Here is a 12882-nt window from a genome sequence, read left to right on the forward strand (position 1 = left end):
CAACGATGCACTCAGAATGGGCAGCAGGTTTCCTGGTATTGGGGTTCCGCAGCTCTGGAAACTCCTAGGATCTCGGGAGATGGCTCATTTCAAAGTTCGTCTTGTGACTGGTTGATCCCACCAGTCAAAGGGAAGGTGTCGTCCTCTTCGGAGCTCCTCTGTCGCACAGAATACTGGGTCAGGACATCAGTGGTCGCCTCACAGTGTTGCAAAGGGTCTGCAGGCGTCTCTGGTCATCGTCTTCTTAGTTTACTTCAACTTCCATTGGTCACTCCAGAAGCCTCACCCTTTATACAGTTCCAGCACACACTCTTCTGCAATCTCTCTGAGCATTTTGCAGAAAGGGGCGTTTGGCTGTCCAATCAGGAAAGCCAGACCCCCTGCGGGAGATGGTCCTATGCAGGCACTCTGGCAGACAAAGGACAGGGGGGTCAAAAACTCCTCCCTCAATTCCTGCCCGCCCAGACACACCGGAGCCTAGGCGGGGACACCCAAGGGTTCCTGCCAAATGCAAAACACACACCCTGACCTCCCTCTCCCAGAATGGTAGAAGGGCTAACAAAGAACAACCACACTAGTAATGGTGAAAAAAGAAGGGAGGCCCCACTACGGAGGCTATGGACATAGCTTGTGGTACAAAAATTACACACTAGTTGGTAGAACATGTCCACTGCCACCAGCCATAACTAGGAGATTGTCTTTCTGACTAAAAAGTTGCAGGAGCAGAGAGATGGTTGATACTAGGTATCCCTTTGGCACTCCACATAATGTGGTGCGTGCCAGTCTGACTATAACGTTTTGGGAGAGCTACTAAGTAGCGCTCTATCCTGGAACAGTATTTACTTTAGGATGTAGGAAAAGAATCTCAAAGGAGGACCTTAAAAGTCCCCAGAAACACTACCCATAAGGAGCTGTGTGCTGCAATATTAAAATACATGCCTTTAGAGCTTTGAAGCAGACAGACTCCATAGTACAGGTAGAATACAAAGAATAGGGTTCCAAAAGACATAGCCCACAAGAATGAATGATCGGAAAAAGGCTCCACTCATTCAGGATTTTTTAAAAAAGGCTCAGAAGTCCAGCAAAAAGTGTTGGGGTGGGGACGGGGGGTCTCACTAGGAGAGGGGATGAAGCATACAAATGATAAATCTCCCCAACAATGTAATGCTAATCTGATTGCTTTTTCTGTAACACTTAACTGAATAAACTACGACCAGGACATAATGTGCATTTCTTTCTGGTTCATTAGTCCATCTTACTGAAACACTCTTTTCCCCTTACAGGCTATCATTGAAGACGACTGCCTTCCCATAGACCAGTTTGCTCTACACCTGATGGTGCACTTGCTACATTTGGCTTCCGATACTGTTCCAAATGTTCGAGTACTTCTTGCAAAAACATTAAAGCAGACTCTTTTAGAAAAAGGTGGGTAAAGTGATTTTCGTTATTGTTTTTAAATGCTGGCAAGTCCTTTACTCAATGCATTTGTTGTGATTAGTGAAGCAAAAATCATAAGTGATGTTTAAGGAACTCTTATTTTTATTTTTATTTTTTTTCAATTAATGGTTTTCTGGATCAGACTGTCTCAAAACAGAAAATGTAAAATGCGGTGTTTTACAATATGTCAGACCAGACTGTAGACATAATATGCCTGGTTCAGCTCAGACACCACTATGTAACCATAGTGGTGTCTGAGCTGAACCAGGCATTTTCAAAACTCCACTTCTGATCTCCACCCTTCCGAAAGAAATGTGCATGTATTTTACAAATTACTTCTCATCCTTGTATCTATTATAGTTAAGTCTAGATGGCAAACCAAAAACGTAATTACTTATTGTGCTCATTTTGGGCATTTGAGTATTTCGATTTTATATTACTGTCTTACGAACATTACATACTGTGTCGAATCCCATGATGTCATCACTGCTTCTGAAGGAGGAGCCCATTCCCACTCGTTAGTCCCCCTGGGTGTGGTACTCAGCGGGTGGATCTCATGGGAGGGGAGACCCCTTTTGGGACCAGTGATAACCACATTGGGAGAACGGGGTAGTCCCATCATTTAAATGTGGTAAACTAGGGTTTTTCTCCCCTCGCAGGATTCTCAAACTTAGGTGGACTCTCCACTGTGTACCTAAAACGCATTACTGTTGCTGTTCTTAAATGTGGTAAACTTGTGCTTGCCGCTCTCTTCCTGTCTGCAGGCTCTCACATCGTCTGTCTCCCCCCCCCCCACTCCCTCCTACTCTATGGTGCTCTCTATCTCGCCTATCTTCTCTAACTGCTTCTCTATTGACTATCCTGTTCTCCTCACTAAATCCGGTAGGAAAAAGTTTAAAAAGGACATCCTGGTCTCCAACCCAGGCCTCCCTATCGCTGACACCTACACTAGTGCCTGCTCTAAGGAAACTCTCACTGACATCCTCTTTTTTGTGCCTTCGCCTGACCTATGGACCCTTCATATGGTCTCTGTGCTCTCTCCTTTTTCCTCTTCTCCCATTAATGGTGGCACCCGCTGGGATGTCCTCTTGGCCCCCTTCCACTCTTCTAAGGCCATCATTAATGTCTACGCTAATGGGACCGTCTTGGTCCAAGGCCCTCAGGCCAACCTTCACCTCTTTGATAGACGCTTCCCTCGCCTCATCAACTTCCTCTCCTGCTGTCCCCCCTCCTCTGTCCTCGGCTACCTTGCCTCTACCCTCCCTCCCTGCCCCCTCTCTTGCTCCTTCTTCACCTCCTTCTTCTACACCTCCGCAGGGCGTACCTCTGATCTGTACCCCTCCCCGGAAGTCCTTCAAGGATGGCAACCTTCTCCACATTGCCACTCTTAACTCTCGCTCTGCCATCAAGCATTCCTCTGATATCTGTCACCTTCTTGAGGAACTGGACCTTGACGTCCTCGGTCTCACTGAGATATGGTTCACAGCCAGCTCTGTCACCAGCTTTGACACACTCCTACCTGACTGTTACAAGATCCTCTCCGTGCCCAGGCCCAACCGTGCAGGGGAGGGTGTTGCCCTTATCTTCCCTGAGTGGATTCCTGCCACTGTCACTCCTACGCAGACCTATTCCTCTTTTGAATGTCTTGTCTGCCGACTCTCTCTCCTAGCCATTCCCTTACCGTGGCTACTATCTATCGGCCACCTGGTCAAATTTCCTCCTTCCTCTCCGAGTGGGCTGACCTCTCCTCCTCACTCCTGTCCACTACCACTCAACTCCTCCTTCTTGGTGACTTCAACATCCACCTAGATGCCTCCTGTCCCCCCACTGGACTTTTTCGTGACCTCTGCGACTCTCTCTCACTCTCTATTCTCCCATCTGGGCCTACTCATTCTGCAGGGCACACTCTTGATGCTCTGATCTCTTCTGACCTTCCCCTCTCAGTCCCTCTCTCCACTCCTTTCTCCTGGAGTGATCACTTTCTCCTATCCTCCCACCTCACCCTCCCTACCCCACAGGCCAAGCCACCCTCATCATTGCCACCCACCTTCTCGGTCATCCGACCCATGAAGCGCGTGTCAGTTGAGGCTTTCGCTGCCACCTTCTCCCCCCCCCCACTCTCCCTTCGGCTGACTCCCACCCTGATACAGCCCTCTCCTTGCTCCACTCTGCTATTTCTGATACTCTTGATATCCTTGCCCCTGTCATGAGAATCCGCCTGAAGCCCAAAGCCAAATGTAACTCCTGGTATGATTCGGATCTCGTCACCCTAAAACGCAAGTGCAGGGTGGCAGAGAGGAAATGGCGTGCTTCTTGTTCATCCTCTGACAAACTGGCCTGCCGCCTGCTCCAAAGGCAATACCGTCTCTCCGTTCTCACCAAGAAGAGAGCCCTTATCCAAGCCCGCATCTCTGCAGCATCTAACAATTCGGCCGAACTCTTTAAAATCTGCAAAGAGCTTGCTACCCCTGCTGCAGTCTCTACCTCTCCTGTCCCCTCCCAGGCCCTCTGTACTGCACTGGCCTCTCACTTCATCTCTAAAACTCAGGACATCCTGTCCTCACTCTCCTCCTATCACCTCCCTCCCTCGCTTCCCTGCTCTTCCTCCGGCCCTTCTGCAGCCACCCCTCCTCCCTCCTTCTCTGCCTTTCCCCTTTTCTCTGCTGACGAAGTTTCCAGACAAGTCAGATCTATGAAAGTCTCGTCTAAACAGGTTCACCCCTGTTCCTCCAAAACTATCAAGGACCACATCGACTCCCTGGCTCCTGCCCTGGCTGACTTTTGCAACCTCTCCTTCGCCTCTGGCGTCTTCCCATCCCCCCTCAAGCACTCCCTTGTGCACCCTCTTCTTAAGAAACCCTCTGCCGGCCCCTCCTGCCCTGCTAACTATCGCCCAATCTCCACCACTCCCTTCCTGGGCAAGCTCCTGGAGAAACTGGCCATCTCCCAGCTTAACCTCCATGCTGAAGCTGTTGGTAGTCTTCATGACCACCAATCAGGCTTCAGAGCGGCCAGAAGCACGGAAACTGCTCTCCTAAACATCCGTGAGGACCTGCTCTTGAACCTCGACTCCAACACTCTGTGTGTTCTCATTCTGCTCAATCTCTCTTCTGCCTTTGACACTGTCAACCATGCCATCCTGCTCAACCGTCTCCGCGATAACCTGGGTATCACTGGTCAGGCTCTGGAGTGGCTGACCTCTTTCCTTTCCAATCGACCCTCCCAGGTCCAACTTGGGTCCTTCCTCTCTGACATCTTTTTCTCCACCTGTGGTGTTACCCAGGGATCTAATCTCTCTCCCTGGCTTTTCAACCAGTATCTGGCACTTCTTGCCCACCGCATCGCCGCTCTCTGCCCCAACTTTCAGTGCTATGCGGACGATACCCAGCTCATTTTCAGGCTACCCTCGGCCTCCTCCTCTCCTGCCCTCATCTCTGACTGTCTGTCTGCTATCCAGGAATGGTGTGCTGCCAACGACCTCCGCCTTAATGCTAGTAAGACTGAGATTCTACTCATCGGCACACCCACTCCCTCCTTCCCTGCAGCACTCTGGCCAGCCTCTCTTGGGCCTCTTCCTGCTCCTACCTGCAAGGCAAAAAACCTCGGGGTCATCTTTGACTCCAGACTCTCCTTCTCTCCTCACATATCTGACGTCTCTAAGAAGTCACACTACCAGCTGCACCTCCTTAGAGGTATTCTTCCCTTCCTCTCCTTCCCCCAGAAGCTCACTGTCTCCCGAGCCCTGGTTCTCTCGAAGCTGGACTACTGTAACAGCCTCTATCTTAATCTGCCTGCCTCCACTCTCCGCCCTCTGCAACTCATCCAGAACAGAACTGCGAGACTTGTCCTTGGCCTCAAGCCCAGGGACCGTATCTCTCCAGGACTGAAATCTCTACACTGGCTCCCAGTGGCTGCGAGGATTAAGTTCAAAACCCTCTGCATTGTCCACAAGGCCTTCTGGGGCCTGGGGCCTAAATACCTGCAACTCTCTCTTCCTAAATATCTTCCTTCCCGAGCTCTTTGCTCATCCGTCTCCAACTCCCTCAGGGTCAGCCGCTTCTCGAAGCAACGAGCTGGGGGTAGATCTCTCTGCGGCAGCAGCCTCCCTCTGGAACAGCCTTCCTGCCTCCCTGAAACTTGAGGAGAACCATCTCCGGTTCCGGAAGCACCTCAAAACCTTCCTCTTTGCTTCTGCTTTCTCTCTCCCTCTCCCCTGCTAATTCTTCACTAAATTCTGCACTGAATCTGAAACTTGGCCGCTCTCACCGACCTCGGTCCTGGGCTCAGCCACTCTCCACTTGCACTGCCTCCCTGGCAACCCCTGCACTGCGGGACTGTTCTCTGTATCCCTACTGCCCCCCCTTCCCAGCACTTGTCTGCACTTTCCTTGCACTTGCCACCAGCTGGCCCTATTTATTTATTTATCTATTTATTTCTATTCTACTTACCTTGTACTGCACTTTTCCCTTCCCCCTAACCCTGCACTTGCGCGGTCTGAATGAATGATCGTTGTCTGTCCTCCCCCTGTTCCCCCCTCCCTGCCTCGTCGCACCTTGAAACACTTGTGTATAGGCGCGTTACAAATGCCATATCATATCATAAGCACATGACCCGGGTGCCTCTTTCCAGAGTTACCCCACCTTTTCTTCCTCTCCTCATTCCCCTGCACACCTCCCCTATCTACTTCGAAAGTTAACTCAAATAGAGAGTACTGAGACGAGGAGAAGTAGTAGTGAGTTACAATTATTTTTGTTTTTTCTTTTTTTATTTGTTTAGTCGTAAAACAACTTTTCAAATTATTTACACAATACATACCAAAATTCATCTTAAGTTCATAATACAAGTCATTTTCCATCAACATCATCCATGATAGGGAAAGAACATAAAATGAAATATCACATAATCACCAATTAGAATAATAAAAGAACAGTTACTGATAATGACACTTCCTGATGAATCAACCAAATTAGAACGAAGGTCATAGAATAAAAAAAACAAAAAGAATGAAATACTACATCACCAGCATCACAGTTAACTCCCTTATCCCTGGAATAAAATTGAATCACAGTTGTCATTGTTTTATGATTTACAAAACAGGATTTTCATCCTCACTTCGGAGGGTGTCCGGCAATACCATGTCTAAAAATTGGACAATTGCGATTTGTATTGAAGTTCTTGGGTTGGAGAAAAGTGTTTGCCATTTTTGAAATTGGGTGAGGTGATTCTGAAGCATCAATTTATCCATGAAGCATCTGCTTCTGGCCTCACTTACTGCTTCGCAATCTGTCGCCAAATGTTGCACAGTTTCCATCTGATTTGTGTTCTCACAGTACCGGCAATAGTTTTGCTCATTTGAAATAATTTTTCTCCTGCATAATATGTCACGAGTGATGTATAAATTCAACCTAAATCTCATGTACTTCCTCCTGAGATGAGGGCACGGAAATTTTTCAAGATAAGTTGCCATTATCCCATGCTTCTTCAATCCAAACAGGAAAACATTGAAGTCTTTAAATGTTGTACATTTTATTATGTTTTCTGCCCAGTCATACTGAAATATTTTAACTTTTGCTCGATTGGGATTCGATATGAGTAAATCAATGGATATGGCTGCATCACTAAGAGCATCTAAAACATGATTACGCCATTTCCGTGGAAAGAGGTTGTTTGACGTAAGTAAATTGTGAGCTACATCCTTCAGAATAGTTGGAGTCTCTAGACCAGTTGGCGCTTTCCAAAGGAAAGTGCATTGTTTCCACACCACCTGTGAATAAAGAGATGTGAGACCCAGCTCAAAGCGAATCAACGCTATGGGTGTACATGTTGGGAGTTGTATTACTTGCTTCCAATAGGAGGACTCTATGCCATCCCAGAATATACAATCTTTAGGGAGGCAAGCTTCAACACCATATAATAAGGTGGGCGTTACCTTCATCTTATAGAACATAATGTGTTTCATTGAAAACTTCCCAAACTTGCGAAGAAGTATTCGCGATTGAGATACCAATGACTGTAGCTTATTTCTTACTTCGCACTTGTATTGTGATAGTGTCTTTTTATGTTGTATGATTACACCTAGATATCGATATTGGTCAACAATATGAATTTTGCACTGCTGCAATTGCCATTTATGATTGCTTGCCTTAAAATTTCTCTTCGGGTTACAGATGTCTATTTGATTTTTTTGTGTATTGATGTTAAGGTTGTTAGCCTGAGCATAACTGCAAAGTTGTTCTAGCATGTTTTGCAATCCCCGTGGGGTCTGTGATAGTAGAACTAAGTCGTCCGCATATAACAAATACAGGACTTTTTGCGTACCTATCTTAGGGGGATCTCCCACACAATTGGTCAAAAATTCACCGATTTCTAATATATAGAAATCAAACAGGAAGGAGGCCAAGGCACATCCCTACTTTAAACCCCTTTGAGTGACTATCCTTGGTGATAGTATCCCATCAAGGGTTATGCGCACTTGCATGGATGTGTTTGAGTGGAGCAGTGTAATTAAGGATAACAAGGTGTGAGGACAATCGTGTTCTCTGAGTTTAAGAAAGTCGCTCACGATCAATTGAGTCAAAAGCGGCTCTGAAATCAATAAATCCCAGATATAACGGTTGTCTTTGCGCTAGTTGTTTGGCTTGCACCATAGTAAGAGCGAAAATATTTGGGATAGTCCCCAAACCTCTCACAAAACCTGACTGGAACTGATCTCGCAATGATTTCATTTCAACCCACTCATTCAGTTCTCTCAGTAAGATTCTACAGAAGATTTTTCCTGGGGCGTCCAATAATGAGATCGGGCGATAACTATCTGGAGACAGTCGGTCGCCCTTTTTATAAACTGGTACCGTTATTGCTTGAGTCCATGTAGGTCGTAATTTTTGTAGATAATTGACAGCGGTAAAGATGTGAAAGAGAATGGAAGGAAGCCCATAATTCAGGCAAAATTGGACAAACCATCCGGGCCAACTGCCTTGGACTTACTGGCAGTTGTTATAAGTTGCAGTATCTCTGACTCATCGAACGAAAGGTTGAAGGGTGCTAAGATGCCAGATGTGTGCGAGGAGGTGCTATTTGTGCTGCATAGAGTTCACTAAAATGCGAAACCCATGTATGTGTATCAACTGCAGAGGACTGAATACAGACCTGATGCTGTCCAAGGGCTTGATTCAAAGCCGCCCACATCTTAGAGATGTTTTTACTAGCAAACCTTTTTAACATTTCAGCTCCATCTTTCTGATAAAGCAATCCTCGATGACACTTAACCCAGTTCTTAAAGCTGTTACGCAACTTCTTTACCATTTTCGTTCTGATGGCGGGGGGATGCCTGGCGAGCTTCCTTACCTCTGCCCGATGGGCAGTTTTTCTCATACGTACCAAATTGTCAAATGTGTGTAAGTGACTCTGTTGCGAATTAGTAAGACTTTTTGTCTGTTGAAATATTTGAAGCATATTGCTGTACACAATGCCAGAGTTATCTGGCATATCACCCTTGCTCATATTCGACTCTTTAAGGAGCTCGCAGAAATACATTAAGGCATCCTCCGACCATCAGAGACGACACCTGCCTGAGTTTGTTACTAAACATCCCTTAGTTGTTTTCTTTTCACCATGATCACCTTGCATTTGAACATTCAATTTGGTGGTCAACATATTATGGTCACTGGCTTCTGAGGTTATAACAGTGAAATCTTGAACATTTGGCCACAGAGTCGCATTTACATGGATGTAATCTATAGTTGACGACACAGATCCTCTGTGCCAAGTCGGAGCAGCTGGTATGTCGGATGTAAAAGCTCCATTCAGAACATGCAGACCTCTATATTGTACTAGTGCTCTCCAGCGTATATTTCTTTGATTAGCTTGCTCGTTCACGCTTTCCAAGCATCTTAAGTTTAGATCGCCAGCGAGAATGAGAAATCTAGTTTGCCGATCAACAGTCACAATGTCTAATAGACCATTCAGGTCTCTGAAGAAACAGTCATCACTTATTGCCGCCGAGTTCCAGTATAAATTTAACACGGCAAAGTTATCAACAGGAGTGCAGACTTTTATCAATATCATAAATTAATTGGGTATAGCCCACAGTTGTCATTTTTTTTCCTAACAGCTGTAAGGAGTCCAGACATTGGCCTACCCATAGTCGTTCTAATGGCTGGATTTAAAAACCCCTCATAACTATCCTAAATTGGAGGTGCAGTCAGCCAAGTTTCTTGCAAAAGCACCAAATCATAGCTGTTTAACTGATGTTGATCATTATTAGCTAGATGCTTGTGACCCCTAGTATTCCAACTGACATGGGTAAGCTTCTGCGAACTTTTTGGGCTTAGCTATCTTCGCTCAGTGTTGTGCGAGCAAGAGCATATTGAAAGTGACATTACCTTTTGTTTTATTGGGCATTGGATGTTCCGTCTGATCTAAATCAGATTGCTGTCTCTGAGGTACGGACACATGGGGCAATTGGCCGCTCTTCATTAAATCTCCTTGCAAGATCGAATGAGTGATAGTGAGATCAAAGCCCAGTGCAGCCAGGGAATCTTTCGACTGCCAAATAAGATTTTGCACCACCCTGGATTGTATCCAGAGCCTCACTGTATTTAAATTCTTATTCTCCACAAACTCCACCAATGCTAAATCGGCAGATACAATGTCTTCCAACTGCGGGATGTCTGAAAATATCGCCATCACCGCTCTCCGATTTAAATCGTATTGAGTGATTGGGGGTGGTTTACAGGCCAAGATTAATGAATGAGGGTCTGGTTTCACCTTTAGGGGAGTGCTTCTATCAGCCAAAGTTTTTTTATTGGTTTTTTTAGTTTCAATTCTTTCCTTGCCCAATATGGGAGTAGATTGTAAGTTCCCTAATGCACCCTCAATTAGTCGTATGATAGCACACGACAAATCATTCAAGGGAAGTGTCATTTTCTCGTGCATCGACCATGAGACATTCATCTGAACAGACATTTCCTTTTTTAGAGGACTCAAGAAATGTTTTTTTGGAATCTGAGGGTAAGTTCATTTTATCTAACCTTGATTGTGATGCCTGTTCTAGTACTGAATTCAAACCACTCTGACTCTGAATATCTCTACTCTCAATGCATATCTGAGGTTGAACATGACTAGACATGTAAGCATCAACCACTTTCCTAATTTCAGATCTGTCATGATCAGCACTTGACATAATCTTACTATTAGAGTTCTTACTCACATTTGGTTTAGGAATATTAGAATTTACTAGTTCACAAGGTGGAGGGGTGCTAGTAGTGTTTTGAGACCCTAACGCCTGTAAGAAGAGCTCATCCAAAGGAGTATATTTCGTTGCTTGAACAGGCTGAAAATTTAATTTCTCCATTTTCTTTTTGATGAGCATTTGCTGAGCATACCTTTTCTTAATGGCCTGGGAGGTGAGTATTTGATTCTTTTTAGGAAACGTAATAGCTTTCAAAAATTGTTTGGTGGCAGAGGCTCCTGTGTGTTTAAAAGAGCATTAATTTTTTGATAACTTTAAATTCACTTTCTTGGCCTTCTTGATTCCCTTATTCACTACTTGAGGTATTGACTCCTCACAGGAAGTCATTGCTTTCAAGTTTTCCTTATTTTTTTGTTTGCATACATCTGGGATTCCCGGCATAAACATCGGGTAAAGTGCACCTTTGGAAACCACCGCTGATTTAATCGGTGGATCTGTGTTTGTGTCATTAGACAAATTTGAAATACATGCTAATGGGTCATATATGATTGAGGCAATGTATGGTAACTCACCGATTGTTCTTCCACTTTCACCAATCTCCACAGCGGTCACACTAAAATTGCCTTGCTCAGAGACTTTATCAGTCTGGCATGCTATAGAATTGGTGACTGTCTTTAGTGACAAACTCTTGTAGTAGGCAACCATCTGTAATTGAGTTTCACTATTAGATGATTCATATATTGTTAACACTTTCTGCATAAGTGTTTCTTGCATTATCATTCGATTGTCTATGGTTTGATATATTTTACCTAGTGCCTGGATAGCTAAATTCATAGCCTGTAATGCGATATTTATAGATGACTCACTTTTTTCCGAACAAAATGATGTATTCATTCCCTGTGTTGGTCTGTACGACACTTGTCTCTGATATAGAGATAGAGGAAACAGTTTCTATGGAGGTGTGAGTCACCTCAGAAAACATTATAGGAGATTTAGATAGATTTTCAGACATCATTTTGTTTGAAAAGACCGAGTCATTAAGATCCAGGTCAATTACCGCTACATCATTAGCGCTTGGGGTCAGATAAATGGGTGCAATAGGTTGGACAGTCGCAGGTATATTCTCGAGTAAGGCAGTGTCTGATATAGATTGGCACGACAGAGTTTTCAAGAGTTGCACTCCTGGTGTGCATTCCAAGGCATCTGGTAACATAACCATTTTTTTTAAGCACAAGACCGGAAGAGGCAGCACTAGGAACCTTCTTTTCCTCTATAAGCTGTTCTTTCTCCAATCTAGACTTTACTCTATGCGCTGATGGAGAACCACTACAAAATGACCGTATGTCCATATTGGGCAGCCCCCCTTTAATACTTTTGGGTCTGATAGGTGTTGAATTCATATTCAAGGAGGTTTGCTGCAGATCTCCATGATTTTCCGTTGCCGTTGCCAACCTAACAGACAGCAGCATTCCAGTATTTAAACTGAATGCTCTCGTTGTAGCAAACGTGTTAATAGGGAGCTAGACCAAGCCCCGCGCTGATTTATACCTAAATAACACTGAGGTTTTAAGTACCACAAGATGAGCCTCAATGACGAGGCGAAGAGGCAAAGAGGTACTTGTGGTACTTGCTTGGTGCACGCGCGTTGGTGCGCGTGCACATCTGTATTTGAGGACGGCGTTTAAGGGGGAGTGGCTTCACACACTGCACAAAGATAAATGAGTGTTATATTAGTAAGGATTGTCCAAATTAAACGTTTTTAAACGTTTTTAACGTCTATAGTTCTTCCCAAGAGCGGTGCTTTACCGTCAGTCCAAAAGCAGTCGCACGTATAAAGCTGCAACAAACAAAGGCAGCAGCTGATCCAGGAACCACAAGCAGCGTCCTGAGGCAAAGAGGTACTTGTGGTACTGAGTTACAATCTCAATACTCAGTACTGAGACGAGGAGGGAATGCGGAGCAATACTGAGTACACAAGTGAACCACTTTCACCAATCTAGTGGTTATGATATGGCATTTATAAGGCGCCTATACACAAGTGTTTCAAGATGCGAAAGTGGTTCAGGAACAGGGACTGGCAGAAGCAAAATAAAAACAAAGGGTTTGACAGATTGTCAAGTCCTCCCTGGAGGAACCTCCAGAGCCAGGACGAGCCCGACCAGCAGACAGGCGCTGACAGGAATGCTATGAAAAAGAGGAGAGAGTCTGGGGCCGGTCCAGGACGTGAGGTCCGCGCGGCATACGAGCGGACCAAG

The 12882-nt window shown here is 45.3% G+C and overlaps 1 protein-coding gene across 10 annotated transcripts in view; it reads left to right on the forward strand.

Annotated features, from left to right (window-relative positions):
* The window catches only part of PPP4R1 (protein phosphatase 4 regulatory subunit 1), a 1265416-nt gene that overhangs the window by 1212951 nt on the left and 39583 nt on the right, over positions 1 to 12882 (forward strand). For all 10 annotated transcript variants that reach the window (XM_069613385.1, XM_069613380.1, XM_069613382.1 and 7 more), the window contains one exon: positions 1284 to 1425. In XM_069613385.1, coding sequence (XP_069469486.1) covers positions 1284 to 1425 — 142 coding nt within the window. The remainder of the gene's footprint in view (positions 1 to 1283; positions 1426 to 12882) is intronic.

The sequence above is a fragment of the Ambystoma mexicanum genome, chromosome 5p (genome assembly GCF_040938575.1).
Source record: "Ambystoma mexicanum isolate Mex_15411 chromosome 5p, UKY_AmexF1_1, whole genome shotgun sequence".
NCBI classification, from domain to species: Eukaryota; Metazoa; Chordata; class Amphibia; order Caudata; family Ambystomatidae; genus Ambystoma; species Ambystoma mexicanum.